This window comes from Typopeltis vanoorti, chromosome 17 (genome assembly GCF_054136105.1).
Source record: "Typopeltis vanoorti isolate ZY-2024b chromosome 17, IOZ_Tvanoo_1.0, whole genome shotgun sequence".
NCBI lineage: Eukaryota > Metazoa > Arthropoda > Arachnida > Uropygi > Thelyphonidae > Typopeltis > Typopeltis vanoorti.
Window position 1 is genome coordinate 44,598,961 of NC_143565.1, and position 18,464 is coordinate 44,617,424.

The 18,464-nt window shown below is 33.8% G+C and overlaps 1 protein-coding gene across 1 annotated transcript in view; it reads right to left on the minus strand.

Annotated features, from left to right (window-relative positions):
- Positions 1 to 11,791: 11,791 nt before the first annotated feature.
- LOC150097350 (diacylglycerol lipase-beta-like) overlaps positions 11,792 to 18,464 on the minus strand; it is a 290,177-nt gene continuing 283,504 nt past the window's right edge. Inside the window, exon 12 of the mRNA XM_090407293.1 lies at positions 11,792 to 13,036. Coding sequence (XP_090263419.1) covers positions 12,898 to 13,036 — 139 coding nt within the window. The 3' untranslated portion in view covers positions 11,792 to 12,897. The remainder of the gene's footprint in view (positions 13,037 to 18,464) is intronic.

Sequence of the window (18,464 nt, forward strand, 5' to 3'; positions counted from 1 at the left end):
TATTGACATACAATATTTCATGTGATGTAACAGCTGAACAAGACAACCACTTTCTAACCAACAAGCTGTGGGAAATCCCATCATGGACATGAATGTTTATGAATATCTTTAGGTGGCAGGCAAGTTTAACAACCCCATCAAGAGATCATTATCCTGCTTACTGGGGGGGGGGGGGAGAGGGGGGTTTTAAGTGCCTTGAGAACTAAGGGTTAGATAACTGGGAAAGATCCTTCAAATTTATTCACCTATAATACTAATGTGCCATAGGTTCATAACCTTTAGTGAGTAATTCATTACACACACACACACACACACATAAATGAACCTCCATACACACACATATATATATATATAAAAACCTTCTAATCTTTTTCTAAGCATTGCAGTTGAATCATTTTACAGTACACAATGTATTATTATTATTATTTTACTGGTCCTACTATGGAGTATATGTAAAACCATAAACATGAAATATTAGTGTTATTTAAGCGAGGTATTTGATTTTGACTAATCAGTGTTTTATGGACTTAGCTATGTGAACATAGCCATTTACATTGAACAAACCAAACAACTGTATGCTGGGTTTGATTTTCTGAGCTCAAAGTATTGCCAGTACACACATTCGTCAAAGGCTAACCAGCCAAGAATTGCAAACAGTATTTTGTTATAGTAAAGCATAATAATGGATTTATATGTTCAAAAATGGACCAACAAATGTCACTAACAAAGAATAGTCATGATTATCATATCTTGATAACAACAGTGAAAAATTTTGTGCATTTTTTTATTCTTGACAATAGGAGGATAACTATTGATGAATGGCTAGCTTGTTTTATGCTAGCCTGATTTATGCTTATGTCATATATATATGCAAATTATTGCACATGCACACCAAGGGACTTGTCCATGAAGAGTTTGCTTGACCAATACCCATTTTTTTTTAAATAATTTCCCACTGGCATTTATCTACCCATTGTCTGTTTTTTCTGCAGCCATTTGGTTAATTTTATGCTTCTGGACTAACTGATTCACAAAAACAGTGTTGTCTTTCTTATTGCCAACAATGGCATCATTGCTGACCAAGGGCTGATACATGATTAAACTTCTCAATACTAACAGCGACAATAGGAGAGGGTCAATCCCACTAACCCATCTAGCCATTGCAAATGTTCATAACTCAAAGTAAAAACATTAGCTGAGCTGTTTCATTTTTATGTATTATATAGAGAGAGATATTGTCTTTATGGTGAATTTTAGCTGGAAAGATTTAGATTTATGGTGATATCATTTAGCTGGAAAGATTTAGGTAGTAAAGCACATTTATAAGGGATTTTCAATTTTTTTTTTTTCCTTTCAGAAATTCTAGCTCCTCATTGTAAAAATTTGATGCAACTTAATAATGCCAGAAAGCCTTACATAAATTTTTACAGAAGTCGAGCCCAGTAAGATTGTAACCTATATGTCTATGTATATTTAAGAGTTTGTTAATGTAAATAATCCCTATGGGAATTGTCCTTACTTGCTGCCCTAAGACAAATTCTAGAATGGGTTGAACTAAGGCACCAGAAAACCGTATATGTTAGCTCCTTATAAGGACATAAAATTTGTTTGTGAAGTCCACCTATAAATACTCAAGTAACTACAGTAGTAACTTGTATTTGGAAGTGAGTGGTTAATTTTGTGACATAATTTTCATGAATTGAAAGGGCATTTTAAGCTAATTGTTGAACTAAGCAAATTTTTCTTTATTGCAATAATAGTGTAAATTGTTTTGTGGTAAATAAACGTATTGTTTAAATGTTAATAGAGTGTTGCCTGATATTTAATTCTTTGAATAAAATATCAGATCCTATTAGCGGGAACCCAGGAGAAAGGATAGTAAAGAATAGATAGTAGACCATGACTGCAGATATTAATTAATCAGGGATAATTTGAATGTAATGGGAAAACTACTGGATGCATTTAACACTTCTTGTTACTAGAAAATGGACATCAGTGGTGCAGCTTTTAATCAAATAAATTTTCTGGTGTTCAAAGAATAAGAAGGCAAGTGCGGAAGGCAGTATAGCTTAAAGAGATAAGATAGAGACATAAAAAAAATAATAAGGAATATAATTAAAGAGACATTAAAGAGATACCAAGGAGTGATAAGGAAGAATAGTTAGAAGTACATAATTATTGCATTAAAGAGATATATATATATTAGAGAGATAAATAGAGATATAAAGAAGGGGGCATACAAATATATAAATAAGAAGGGATAAAATGAGGTAAGTTATATAAATAATAAAGATAAATAAATAAAATAGCCCCCCCCCCCCCCATTTTCAATGCCGCATCAGAACGGTGAATCCTAACCTCTTAATCCCTCAATTCTCTGGAGAGGACCACGATGATGTGTTGTCCTTCAAGTTTGTAGAGGAGCTAAGGAACGTCAGAAACTGGTCGGACTTCCAGCTTCTGATAATATTAAGGAATAAACTGCTTGGCAGGGCTAAAAACTTTTTGTACCCTTCTCCAATACTGAGAGATACTTTGGAGTATAATAAGTTTAAAAATACCCTAATATCTCAGTTTTCCAAGACTAGAAGCGTGGGTCCGAACCTGTGGAGGCTACAGAAATGCAAGCAGAAAAGTAAAGAGACTATCACAGACTTTTACAATAGGCTGCTCACCTTAGCAAATAGCTTGAGTGAGCTGGATGAGGAAAAGAGCCACTTTGATTGGGCGGTCATCAATTCAGACTAGGAGTGAGAGACGAATATAAAGAAACAGCATATAATAGGAAGATAAATAATTTAGAAAACTGCTATCCGGCAATAAAGGAAAGGGAAGAAAGGTTAGGCGATCTACATCCAGCATCTAGTGCCAGTCAAATACACAACATATCAGAGGTGTCGGAATCAAAAAGTGAGAGTAAGAAAGAGAAGAATGCTAATCCTAAAGAAAAGGGAATAAACCAACAGAAGGCAGAAAAAGAGGGAGATAAGGTTAAAGAAATATATGAAGTAGACCACAACATACAGACAACCTCTGATTCTCTTAAAAGAGAAGAACTACAAGCCTTTATTAAAAGAGAGGTAGAAAAGCTACAGCAGCCCTTGATGGAGAAGCTTACTCCATTCTCAATCAGTTAGGGGAGATCAAAGCAAAACCATCATTGGAGAACTTAGACTCTGAGCAAACGCACAGCGAAAAGGAAAATAGGAGAGGAGCACCCCAGTGCTACAGATGCGGAAAATTTGGGCATATTGCCAGATACTGTTCTCACAGCAGAGGAAACTATGACAGAAATAAAAGATTTGAGGCTAATATGGTAATGACTCACCACCATCCCACACGGAGGAAAAAGAGATGGCCAAGAAGTGTTAGAAGTCAGCAGGAAAGCTCCATGATGGTAATTAGGAGAAAAATGCAGAGTTTGCTAGACACTGGTTCCCAAGTTTCAATGATAACCAGATCTCTATTCAGGAAGTTGCAATCCCTAGTATCAGACGGTATCACTAAACTTTCTTAAGAAACACAGTTCTCATGTGATTTTTCAAAAGGGGAGATTTCTATATCGTGATACAACCAGGGTGCCAGGATGAGAGATAATCAGAGGCATGCTGGCAAAAGTTTTAACGAGGTCAACAACACAGAAAACGACCATTCCCAGCTAGAAAATGGGGGGAGCTAAGGAAAATAAGATTGTGGATCAGAAGGATGAGGAAAATTCATTACCTGATTCCCCAGCTATTAGAGATACTGGACAGGTAGAAGGGAGAGAAATCATATACATCTCGAGTATCAAGGTGGCGGCAGATGAAAAGGAGGATACAGAGGCCACAATGAAAAATATAAGGAATGTAATAGATGTAAACGTTACAGAGATATGCAAGAGTAGAAGCCACTACCCAGGCACCAGAAGAACTGGAAGGAGATCAGGGTATCGTAATAGGGTAAAATGCCTGAGGGAAACTAATAAATCACAGCACCAGTCTCTCCAGAAAGAGCCCACAGAACAGACTGATGGCATTTCCTGCTCTAAGTTAGATAACAAACCTGAGAATAATCCGACCCAGAGAATATATGACCAACGACCCAGAAACACTGTATTAAAAAATTTTCATCCATATTCATGGTTTAAAATTTTTTCATGAAGGGGTGGGCCTTTGTAAAAATTTGATATAGCTTAATAATGCCAGAAAGCCTTACATCAATTTTTACAGAAGTCAAGCCCTGTAAGGATGTTATAAAAATAACCTGTATGTCTGTGTATATTTAAAAGTTTGTTAATGTAAATAACAAACTTTTTTGTTATTTACATTAACAGAGGGAATTGTCCTTACTTGCTGCCCTAAGACAAATTCTAGAATGTGTTGAACTAAGGCAATACCTTGCCACCAGAAAAAAGTATATGTTAGCTCCTTATAAGGACATAAAATTGGTTTGTGAAATCCACCTGTAAATACTCAAGGTCAGTGTTAAACGGACCGACAAACTTCAGACGAATGTCCGCTGCCCAAAACAAATAGGATTAGAGGAGTATACAAGAAGAACAAAGAAAGGGTCAGCGTCAGTGGAAGAACAAGGGACTGCACCGAAATGTTCGGAGTCCCATATCTTCGTGCAGGGATATGAAAGAAGGCGAATAAAAGGTGTTGGCCAGAAGGTCGGGATATCGGTTCCAAGAGTTCCTCATCGGTTGTTGAGAGGTCGTTATCAAGAAGTCGTCAGCAGTTGTCTGTCAGATGTAAGCCACGAGGACACAACTTCAGGAGAAATCATGCCAGTGATCTAAAAGAAAGATGACGGGAGCCAATCCGCCAGGCAAAGCAGATATTTGATGATGAATTGACAAATCTTTGCAGGGAGCTGTTGTCCGAGGAAAGAAATTGCTCCGTTAGTCCAACACACATGGAAGTATTCCACAAGCCAAGCCAATAATCTTCACCTGAAGTGTGGCAGGACAGCATCCCAGAAGCATCAGTAAATCTATCACCAGCGTAAAGGGGGAGAGAAAAACCTGATTCGGGAAAAAATGGTCAGGACTCCAGTTCGAAGCCAAGTACACAGTGGGTAGCAGTCATAAAGTGATTTGATCCGTTTATTGAATTTTCATGAATTATAGGAGAACTTTATTAGTGGACTGTTAAGTTGAGGCTGATGAAATTGAGCAGAGTTAATGGTTGAAAATTAGATGTTTAATAATTAATAGAAATTTATATGTGTAACAGTTAGAGGACAACTATTTGTCAATGGTGCATTTGACCTATAGAATTATCTTAATATCGGAAGGAAAGAGCTTTTGTGTGTAATGATATTTTTTATGTGCATAACAGTTAAGAAGTAACAGTTTATTAACACGTTCGCTGCCACGCTACTCAGTCATAGTTTGTTCCCGCACGCCAAGCGCTTTTTGCGTCTTCAAGGTCACTACGAGTAATCTCGTAGCCAGCTTATCAGATAGAATTTTGTTTCATACGCCAACTACGAGTTATCTCGTATCACTCCCATCTTCAAGGTCACTACGAGTAATCTCGTATCACTTCCATCTATATATTACATGTGCTGACGCCAGTGTTTGTTGCGTCTAGTTCAGTTTTAGTTTCTAGTCTCTAAGAACCTTCAATTTCGCCATGATCAGTAAAAGAAAACTTAATGATATAGAAGTAGAAGCTTATGCTAATATGAGCAATGATGAATTTCATGAAATATTTGGTTCTGATTCCGAAGATGATCCTACAGATGACTCTAGCAGTGACTCCGATGATGAAGAAACTTTTGAATAGCAACCAGCCAAATACGTCAACATCAACTTATTGGGAAAATTCAGAAGAAGAGCCCCCACAATTTAACTTTGTTGAAACTGCAGGTTTTAAAATTGACACTGGAAATTTCAGTATCAAAAGATTAGTTGAACTTTTCTTTTCTGAAGATTTTCTCACAATTTTAGTAGAACAAACCAATTTATATGCTTTACAAAATATTGAGGAAAGCCGAGTTTAAAATTGATTTAAAAATTACAATGTTATACTACGGATTAACTCGCGCTTGGCATACGAGGTTGGTAATCGACATACGAGTACACTCGTAGTTGGCTTGTGAAGCTCATATACGAACTATGAGTATACTCGTAGTTGGCATCTGAGGCATATACACAATATACTATATTTTAGTTGAAATTATTTCTCTTCTACCAAGCCCCCAGACATGCTCTCCGCTTTATTCAGAATCCAAGGGTCCAAATTAAGGTAATTATATAAAGGGATAACTCGTGTTTGGCATAGGAGGTCGGTAAATCGACATACGAGTATACTCGTAGTTGGCTTGTGAAGCTCATATACGAACTACGAGTATACTCGTAGTTGGCAGCGAACGTGTTAATAGGTACCATTGCTTAGGGTAGTAACTTGTATTTGGAAGTGAGTGGTTAATTTTGTGACATAATTTTCATGAATTGAAAGGGCATTTTAAGCTAATTGTTGAACTAAGCAAATTTTTCTTTATAGCAATAATAGTGTAAATTGTTTCGTGGTAAATAAATGTGTTGTTTAAATGTTAATAGAGTGTTGCCTGATATTTAATTCTTTGATGCACTGTTACGAAAAAATATCAGATCCTATTAGCGGGAACCCAGGAGAAAGGATAGTAAAGAATAGATAGTAGACCAAGACTGCAGATATTAATTAATCAGGGATAATTTGAATGTAATGGGAAAACTACTGGATGCATTTAACACTTCTTGTTACTAGAAAACGGACATCAGTGGCGCAGCATTTAATCAAATAAATTTTCTGGTGTTCAAAGAATAAGAAGGCAAATGCGGAAGGCAGCATAGCATAGAGAGATACCAAAGAGTGATAAGGAAGAATAGTTAGAAGTACATAATTATTGCATTAATGTATATATATAGAGTGGATGCAGAAATAAGATAAGCCAATTAAGGAAAATATACAAATAGAGATATAAAGAAGGGGGCAGATATATAAGAAAGGATAAATAAGGTAAGATATATAAATAATAAAATAATAGCCCCCGATTTACATCATCCCACACATGCAAAACAATCAACTGGCCAAAGAATATATATACTGATAGACACAGTCAACTAAGAAAACAGGATTAACTACCTTATTACCAAAATTAAGTTCATAAAATACCATGTTATTTACTTTTAACATAGTATGCTTAACAAGTGTTGCAGTAACATACTAAAGTCCGTTCAAAAAAAAAAAAAAAATCCTAACAGTGTCTGTTACACTGAAGGATGGCATAGTTGTAACAGACCTCATTCTAAGCTTTTTTTCCCTTCACAAGTTTCTGAAATTCCAAGTCAGACTGTGAATTTGTTGAATATATTTGTATGTAGTATAATATTTTTAATTGCAAAAATTTTAAATTCTCACTGCACATTTTGTTAAGCTGCAAGTTTTTATTCTGATAGGGGATGTCTTCATTACAGGTATGCAATAAGAAATGCAACTATATAAGGGTAAGTGTAATTTACATGAATAGACAAAAGCAAAAAATTTTATAGATCATACAGTCACATTTTTTTCAATAGTTTACTGAGAGGTAAGAGCATTCATCTCTCTTCAAACTTTATTTAACAACATGCCTAAAAGGTCTGCAATAAAATTTAAATACTATGCCAAAGCATGTTTGGAATAGGTATGATTAACACACCTATATCAACAGAATATGCTATTATGAAGAAAAAAGTGCTGCAGTGGGAACTGATATACAGTTGAACCAAATGGCAGGGAAAGTTCTGCTGAAGATTCTGATTGTGATAACCTTAAAGAATTCAGTTTAAAGAAATTAGCAGTAGGACTGGACTTGGCAAGAAAGTTAGGAAGTTATTTTATGGATAATGATCCCTTGATGGAGCGCTCCAGAAAATCCACGCACCAATTGGATATTTGTTTAGTTCCATATTATGAACTTAATAAAAAATTGCAGCATAGTGGTAAGCAAGGTCTTATTACTGACTTCTTGATAACTAAACCAGCCAAAGTATGCAATAAGAATTATACAAATGATGTTCAAGAGATTTCAAGTGATGATGATATCTGGCCACTCGTAAATAAAGAAAAGAGCATCTATGAAATGTTAGTTTTGAAGACAGTGATGATGATTAAAATATGCACTTTATTTTATTTTCCCCAAAACATTTATGCATTATTATGTGCAATGAAGTTTACGTACAATTTGTAATTTTTATAAGTTTATAGTATGTATTTGTTTCATAGTTTATATGTTTTCTTAACTTACATGAATTATCCGAATTAAATAAAAATATATTTTTGTTGGATATGTCATTGTTGTTTATATAATTTAAAAAAAAAAAAAAGATTTCGGAAAATAATCTTACTTTTTCTATGTGATCTGAGTCTTACAAAATGCGATTTATATAACGCGTCATATTTATGTCCTGATTTTTTAAAGTCGATACCCCGAAATTGGCTAATCAAGAGTTGGTCACCCTGTATCTACAAGTTGGCTCACCCTCTTCAACAAGAAATAAGAAACGAAAATGAGATCTAAATTCTTATATTATGCTACAAATTTTTAGTGTGTATTTTCAGATTCAGTTTACAATTTTCTGGAAATTGTGTATGATCAAAGTATTATATAATTTTTAGTGAGTTACTGTATCACAACTGTTCATTTTTTGTTTCCATAGTCTTCTTCAAATTCTGTTTCTTTCACAGGTTTCACGACCCGTGAAAGAAACAGAATTTGAAGAAGACTACGGAAACAAAAAATGAACAGTTGTGATAAAGTAACTCACTAAAAATTATATAATACTTTGATCATACACAATTTCCAGAAAATTGTAAACTGAATCTGAAAATACAACATTAAAAATTTGTAGCATAATATAAGAATTTAGATCTCATTTTCGTTTAGGTGTATTTAATGAATAATTGCAACAGACATTTCTAGAGAAGTAATTCTGAATCACAGATTTATAAAACATAAATAAAAACAACACCTCATAATTATTTAAGTCAGTAAAGATCTTGCCTTCATTAACCAGTTAATTACTTAACTACAAAAATGAAAATACAAATTATGCAGTTAACTTAAACATTACCTGTTTACTCATGTTAATTTTAATGTTCAGTAATCAATATTGCTGTTTAGCACTCATATAAAACAGCAAACATTTTTTGAAACAATATTCTAATAGTCTAAATATACAGGAAGCTGTTTCGATTCCATTTTGTCAAAGGAGAACTTCATTGAAGAAAGACACTCAGAAATTGACTGATATTAAAAACATACTGAAAAATAGTATGCCTGTGATGCACAGAGCTGTCTGAGTTCACTCCATCCTATCCAAAATCAGTGCTATACATTGTAAGCAGCAGTGTATTTGGGGGGGGAGGCAGAGAGTCGGTCCGCCCCAGGTGGCACTTTTCACGTGAGAAAATTTTATTTTTTGACGATTCTTTTATTTATGTTAAGTTAGTAATTTTTGTTACTTACTTGTTTTTAACAATTAAGTAATAAAACTATATTTACAACTAAAATAAACATAAACAGTGTTTTAATTTATCTCCTTTTACTATTCTCAATACACACCAAAAATCCCACAAAACATTTTCGTAGTATTTTTGGTGTGTATTGAGAAGGGTGGCAAACTCAGGAACTGCCCTGGCAACAAAAGCTCTAGCTATGCCACTGATTGTAAGGCGTCACTATAAATTCAGAGGCTCATATGACTAGCTTATGATTTTAGAGTCCTGCAAATGTTAACATAGATTAATAACGTTATCCTGAAGATCTTCAGGTGAATTATTAATATCAATATAATGTCAATTGGAAGCTTAATCTAGCTTAGATTTAGGTTCAGAACGAAGATACAGAATTTAACTTGGGGAGGGGAGAACTCAATACATTTAGAGACTTATTTTTTTGATAATTTTTGGAATGAGCTATATGAACTTAAGTTTCAGAATTCTATAAATTAAAAATATTTCCCCAGAGTAGGCATTCATGTTAATTAATATTTTTTATTAAAATGAAAAGATATGAAATTCAAAGTTGTAGCAAGATTACAATACCAAGATACATTTCAAAAATCATCTTTTTCAAAAGGAAACAAATGCCATTTTGCAAAATATTCCCCCCCCCCCAAATTGATAATTCTTATTAATCGTGAGTGTAAAATTTTTTTTTAATTTGTGCAAATAATATATATTTAAAAATTAGAATGATCAGTATAATTAAAAAATCTCACTCATTATAACTAATTATTAAACTCCAATAAAGAACATATCAAATGCTTTCATTTCAACAACACTATTGCTGTAAGCAAAATTATTACTTTACAAATGACTAAAAATTTCAAATCAGAATATCAGAAATGTTGAATTATATATCCTATGAAGACAAAGTTAAAGAGGATATTATTTTGAGCTTACGTTTATACACAATGTAATCAAATTACTTTTCACACAGTTATTAATAAGGCTCTGCAACTTTATAACAGTAAAATGACAACTTTGCTAGGTAATTTAAAACAAAATTAAAATAGCCTATTCCTAAGGCAATTCAACAATAAAATGATTAGCAAGTGTCATAAAACTGCTTTATGTGTTGCATAGTAGAGCATTTTTCTCCCACATTGTTACTTCACTCAGGTGGAAGACTAGAGAGTATATACTGAGCGAGAGAAAACTAAGTTCTCAACATGCTATCAAGAGCTATATTTTTATTATCTAACTAATAAATTTATATTCAAATAGTACTCCTTTACAACCACTAAAGTGGAAGAAAAAGACTGGTGAAGAATTTTTAAATATTAAAAAAGTGCTCAGGTTAGTTACCATTACATTTGCAAATATTTAAGTATCTCACTACAATAATCTTAAAATTCTATAATTTTGTTAATATTTATAGGCGCTACAATAGCAACATGACTACTTGCAAGAAATGGAAACATTTAAAAAGCAATTTTTACAAATAATGCAGTATCAGTATAAAATATTAATTTGGCATAAAAGTTTATAAAGGAAGGATCACAAGACCTGTGCAAAACATCCTTGAAGTTGCTCTTCTCTTTAACCACAATGGCATGTGGGAATTTTATTTATTTATTTTTGTTAATTTCCTACATATAATTTCTTCATGTTCCATTTCATCAAGTTCACATTTGTTTACAGGTAATCTTTTATAAACACACAACAAATATTTTAATGGAGGTACTCTCTTTTGCCATTGCAGCTAAAGAAGAAAGAATTTTTGTAATTACCTAGAATCTGAACTTAATATCCTATTAAAAAAATTCTGTTATCAGTACTGCTTCCCACTGGGAAAAAAAATATTCACCAAATCCATAGAGTTTTCAAGATCAAGATATTATATACTTGAAAATACCATTTCCTATATACTTTATGGAAACTTTGTTCAATATGAAAGAACATTATATTGTACTGTGTTACTAACAGTAAGGACGGATTGTGTGAAATAACATAGAAACTTAACAGTATGGCCTGCTGCTGCTTCTTTTTTTTTTTTTTTTTTTTTTAACCCATTAGAGTATTTTTCAAATGCAATTTTGCAATTAAAAAAAAGTACACCGAACTTCCATTAGCACATTCTGATAAGCATATTACTAACATGATTTTTAGCTGCAGAAATTTTGATTTTTATTAATTTAGCATACATAATACTAACACACATGCATTGTAAAAAATCAAATATATATATATATATTTGATTTTTGTCCACAATTATTAGTTGAATAACAGCATAAAATGACAATTATTTCTTTTGTAAATAGATGTGAGTTTATATTCATGTATGCATACATGTACATATATAGGTATGCTTTATATCTTTTACATAAATAAGACTTCATTTAAAAAGAAAAAGTGCAATTTTATAAAAAGTTCACATCAGTGGTTATGTAATTGCATTTGCTACTTGATTATAAATATTAATTATCAGAAATGCAAACAAAGTCATTCTACTTTGAAAAAACGATACATATAAATAAAATATAAATTCAAGACAATTAAACAAAATTTGAAAACCTTTTAAAACACAATTCTAAAAATGGTCAACAACTTGTTTCAGTTTCAATATTCATCATATAAGGTTAATTTACTTTTTTGCTATTAATTCACTTGTTTATTTGGCAGAAAAAGAACTACATCTAAGAATTACTGGAGCTCCTCTTATTTTAAACTGATGAAATTTGAAATGACAAAAGCATGAAAGAAACATCAAACACTCAAAATAAGTTTTATGTATAAATTGCATTTTTGATATTTTTACTGCTTGTGAAATCTCAAAATATAACATGCCTAAAAGTTCAACAATATACTTAAAAATAGTCTGCAAGTACTTCACAAAATCAACTACTGCATTTATGGAAATCCTCAACAATATAAATACAGAGGAAAAATATATCAATATTACATTGTCAACTATCTGTAAAGTGTAAAAATATGTTTTGTTACTATTTAACATCATGATTCTACCAACTTCAGTTCAGTTCAGATATATTTTTAACTACTTCTTAATAAACAGTTTACTTAAGAAGTGATTTTCAAGTTTAAACATTTTTATATGGTATATCTGTTGGAGGCTTAAAGGGCTATCCATTCTTTGCTTTTCTTTGTTCACAGAAAAAAAAAATAGTAAAGGCATGACAGAGGTTTTGTTAATTTTTTTCCCTTCCACAATAGTGGTCATATTAAAAAATTCATGCATCAGATCAGAAAAGTTCTGTATGAACTTGGAATTACAATAATTTGGAAGTCAGTAGCTTTTCTCTACAATTAAAATATTAGCTTTATGGGGTTAATCTTTCTTTCAAGTCTTATATAACCAGTGATCTCGTTTCTCCGATTTTTTGTAAAAATTATAATCAATCTACCTAGTCAAGGCTATAAGTTATGGAATGAAATTACCAGTATTCTGTGTTAGCTGTTTGAGAGCATTATGAAGAATGTGTGGCATGTGACTGGAGATCATTGTAGGACTTATGATCACCTGGTCAAAATAATCAGCTGGCACCCAACGAGCTCTAAAACTAGAGGAAAAAAAAAAAAAATAGTAACCTTCTTATTCTTACGGAAAATATTAAATTGATTTTTAAGATTTATTTATTATGTTTTTAAATTAATTTCACATTCTCTAAAGAAAAGTTAAATGCAGTGAAAATATAATATACAAAAAACTTTGCAGTAATAAGCTATTAAAACAAATAACAATAATCATTCATTAAAAGAAATTATCATTACATTAATTTTTCAAATTTATAATTATTATAAACTGAGATGAATATTTTCAAATCAAGCAAAATTCTGTTTTGACTAATACTTCCTTTTTCTCAATAAATAAATCAACCCTCTCACACACTGTGTGGTATGCAAACATGTATACAGAGATGGGAAGTTTTTATTTTTTTGAAAATAAAGTTTATAACAATTCACTGAAAGAATCATTTTGAAGATGGTTTATTAGGTCACTTAGATCAATCAGAAGTTGCTTGTATAAGGCCCTCACGATCTTATTTTGAATTAGAAAAATTCTGAATGAAAGGCATGTACACAGACACATACATGAGCCCTTCCCAACCCATTCTTTTATTTCAAAGGTCTATATGCAGAAACTGTCTTATATTTAGATCAAACTATCTTAACTAAGCTGAGTCATTATACTGCAAAATGGAATTCCAGTTTCAATATGAGCAAGAGTATTAATAATTTGTTAGATAATAAATAACATCTGTTATTAGGTTTTTAGATATGAGTGCTCCTATATTATTCTTTGTGAACAAATCACACAATAACTAATTTATGTGAAGAGGTGATGGAATGTTCAGAGATGGTCTATACCTTCTTGTGATCTGTTTTAGTCTCAAAAACAGTAAGGCTATTTAGTATGTTCACAAAGAACAATGTATACTAATCATATTGATCTAAAATTCTAGTAATAAATGTTATTAGCTAACAAATTATTGACATTATTACTATATCACTGCTGTAGTTCTGAGGATCCGTGACAACTGAAATTCAAAATCAGTACCACGAATGCAAGAAAAAACCTATAGGAGATATTTACATCAGGGGAAAAAACACTTTCAGATGTTACTTGCACAAAATAGTTTGTATAGTTCATAGTGTGAAGTTTTTTTTTTTTTTTTTAAACCATCTACAAAAATCTACATATGTCTGCAGATGGGGAAATTAATGATAAACACTACATGCTCCTGTTTACAGGAATTACTAAAGGTTGCATTGATGGACAGACAAATGGTCAGTGAATACAATCAGTCAGATCTCCAAATGTCTCACACCCCCAACCTATGAAAAAAAACGAGCCATCAGATTTTCCTGGATTTATCCTGATTAAAAGTCCATGCATATTTCAAATTCCTTCTGCTCTAGATTCAGCACTAAAAGTAATTATTATCATTCATGATAGCTGCAAAGCACTAAGTCAGTAGCTGATCCATTCTTGCTATGATAACCAGTCATTATGACAAGCTTATATTTCTGGAGTCTTCCCTAAGCCAGCTGCTATGTTAGGAGTAGACTGCAATTCAGAAGTCACAAATCTCATACTTCCTATGAATACTGATTATGAACTAAAGAATATTATTATTATTATTATCCAGGCCTCCATGGAGTCAAAAGACTCATCGTGGGAGGTCGTTTTTAGGAAACAAAGTTTATCATACCGCTCCTTGAACCCATTGACCGTTCCTGCTCCAACCACTCTCTCAAGCAATGCATTCCAAGGTTCAAGCACCCTCCACGCAAAGAAGCCACTCCTCACCCTCTTGTGCACAGCCTCCTTTTGTAACATCCAGGGATGGCCCCTTGTCATCGCTCCTTCCCGCCGTTCCACCAAGTGAAAGAACTCTCCAATGTCTACCCTGTAACTTCCTCTCAACAGTTTAAAAGTCTTGATCATATCACCTCTCCTCCTTCTATCCACCAAACTCTGCAGTCTACATTCCCTCAGTTGATTCTCATAACTCATTGTACAGATATTGTACAGTCCTGAAACCATCTTTGTTATCCGCCTCTGTACCCTTTCCAGTCAATTTATCCCCTTCAAATCCTGAGGACCACTGAGAACAAGAGTCTAAGTGCAGTCTGATCAGAGTCTTATACAATGGAATAATAACTCTTATCTCTGCAGGTCAGCATCCATCTCAGTATTGCAGCAATCCTCTGAGTTACCTTCACCACCTTTGCAATATGCTCCTTGAATTTCAGTTTTCTATCAATCACAACCCCCAGATCTTTTGTCTCCCCTACCTCCTCCAGTACAGCTCCTCCAATCGAGTATGCATCCTCCCATCGACAGATCCCAAACCTCAAGACTTTACATTTTGCAGCATTGAACCGATATCCCATTCATTTGCCCATCTGTCTAGTTTATTCAAAGCCTAGTTTATTCAAATATTTCATAGAATACTAGCATTTTCAAGGTTACATGATGTAATTTAATTATATGAACATCAAGGAAACTTTTGGCAAATGCATCCTACTATTTATAGTTATATGATAAGAAAAAATATTTTATTCTCTCGCTCTCTCTCTCTTTTTAAATGAATATTTTTAGAATGTAATATAATTCACACACAATGAGCCTTTTATATATAAGAACAGTATTCTAGGATGGAGAAGATTTGAGATTTATAGCAATTATATAGAATGAGAAGTAATATCTTGAGCAGAAAAGAACACCTGTGCTTTGGAAGCAGAAGAAGCTACCAGGAGAGGCTAGGGATATCGGGACAAGAGAGACATTTGTCTTACATGAAAGCTCAGTATTATCAAAGGCTAAGGAAAAGTGAGTGTGGTCTTTCTTGATGAAATAAAGAGAAAGGATTGTGTTTTAGTGGCATGGATATTAAGAAGATTGTACCCCCCACTGAACTATGGCAAGAAAATCGGTGTTTAAGGTATTAATGAAGATCTTGCAACTTGAGATATATGAGCATGGCAAAAATTTGTCAAAAGAGTCCTGTTCATTGACAAAGCTAAACAGAATTTAAGGTTAGCAAGAGAAGCTCATTTATGAATATGAGAAAGAACATGAACACAAGTAGAGAGAGAGAGCCTTAGAATGTAAGACTTAGAGCCTTATGCAGTGATAAGGAAATCTGAAAGAAGCCATCCACAATGACCAGAGAAATCGATAATTTGGTTGCAAAAGATGAATAGACCATAAGATGGTATATTTGGGCAAGCAGGCCTTTGTGCCAGACCCAATGAAATGTCTAGACATACTCCTGTCTCCCTACAGTACTGCAGTATAGTGACAGCATGTGAATGCTGTCACTATACTGTGACTCAAAAATGCTAGTTTTCTTGAAATGATCATACCCACCTTCGTTCCAGTTGATGTCATGCAGGAAAAAATCACAACAATATACCAATGTTTAATGGCACTACAATGAATAGAGCATACAGAGGAATCATTTCACTGAAATGAAGCCCTTCACATTACCATCAGACAATATGATAGACAATGACTAGATACCTAAATAGTGGCCTGGGAAAGTGCAGCTGATTCCTTTATTTCTGAGGAAAGATTTAAAAAAAAAAAAATTTTTTTTTTTAATATCCCACACGATAGGTACAAGAACCTATAACACATCAGTGCTGTGTGTGTGAAGTGCAGATAAGGGTTGAGAAAGAAGAAACCTATTGACCTTCTTCTTAAAGAACTGTGGGTTGAAATTGTTGCAGTTATGGGAGAGAAGACTGTTCCAGAGGACAGGTAAATGGAATAAATGAGGAGAAGGAGAAGCAGATTTGATGGGTTTGCAGAGGCACTATAACAGGATGTTGGACAGCTGCTGCTCATGTTTTAATAGGCCTAACAGGAAGTGGAGGAATGATGTTTGCCAATTCACTGGAGCAGAGACCATGCAAGTACCTGTAGAAAAGACACATGGCATCTATGAGTTAGAGGCTGAACTGAGCCCAGGAAGGATCATCTATGAGCCAAATTGCTCTCCTCTAGACAGCATCAAGAATTTTTAAGGAGGTTTTAGGTGCACCATCCCCAAATGTGTGAATAGTATTCTAAGGATGGACAGATTTGGGATTTGTATAGGGTTAGTAGCTGGGTGAGTGTGAAATAGCTTCTTGAGCAGAAAAGAATGCCTAGTTTTTTTAGAAGCTGAGGAAGCTACTGATGTGATGTGTTTGAGCCAAGTGAAACTGAAGGTAAATGTCAGTTCAAGGAGAGCTAGTTCATTCTGTTTGGTGATATGTGTACCACTGAGGATAAGGGAAAGTGAGCTGAGACCCTCTTTTGTGAGAGAAAAGGCAGGACTGCATTTTGACAGAACTGAAAGTCATCAGGCTATCCTTGCCTCACCGAAGGAGATGATATGAAAATCAGTGTTTAAGGCACTGATATAAGGGATATCTGGGGACTACATGGTTTACTAAAGGAATAGGATGAATGAAGAGTGCTATCAACCTGCAAAGCTATGGATAAGATTTGTAGTATTTGTATGTCAGTTATGTAAAAGAAGAGAGCAGGTGAGAGAACAGAGCCCTGAGACACTCCTACATTAGTGGCAAAGTTTGAAGAGAGGATGCCATCACCATGACATACAGCAAATGACCAGAGAGAAAGCTGGCTATCCAAATACAGAGAGTGGCAGGTAGACCGAAGGAAGGCAGTTTACAAAGCAGGCCTTGATGCCAAACTTGATCAAAAGCCTTGGAAATGTCAAGGGCGACAGCACACATTTCTCCAAACCTTTGTATAGCATGCGTCCATTGGGAGGGTGGTGAAGACTAAAATATCAGCAGCAGATCTGGATTAGCAGAATCCATACTAGTGGTCAAGATGGCAAAGAAGTTGACCATTTGTAACTTTCTACATTATTTTGGAGAGGATTGAGGTGATGGAAATTGGTCGATAGGCTTTTGACTCTCTTTTTTGGAATGGGCTGGATATAGAAGATTGAAGAGATGACAGAGGTCAGATGTTAGCTCTGGAGTACAACATTTAAATACAAGAGGAGAGTATGATGATCTTACCTTCACAGACTTCTTCATATAAGGGTGTGACAAAGAATAGGTTTATATTCTTCTGTCAAGAATATTTAAACTGAAAGAATATATCTGCAAAGCCAACTGCATCAGTAAATGTGGATATGTTTTGTAGAAACTGCAAGAGTTCAAATGCAGTCTGGATATTTGTTGTATAACCAGAGGTGCTCATTATGGAATACTTGTAACCTGCAAAACCTGGAATAAAAACTATTCCTAAAGTAGCTTTGGAGATATGGTAAGCACTCACTACAATGAACACCATTATAATGAAATGATAACACTATAATGAGCATAGTGAAAAATCAATCTTGATACTACGGTCCTACAGCAGCAGCAAAATCAAGACTGTTCATTCACAGAATGTAGATACAATTATTTCTAACCTGATCTATCAGTACAGTAATTAAATGAAGAGGCTTTGGT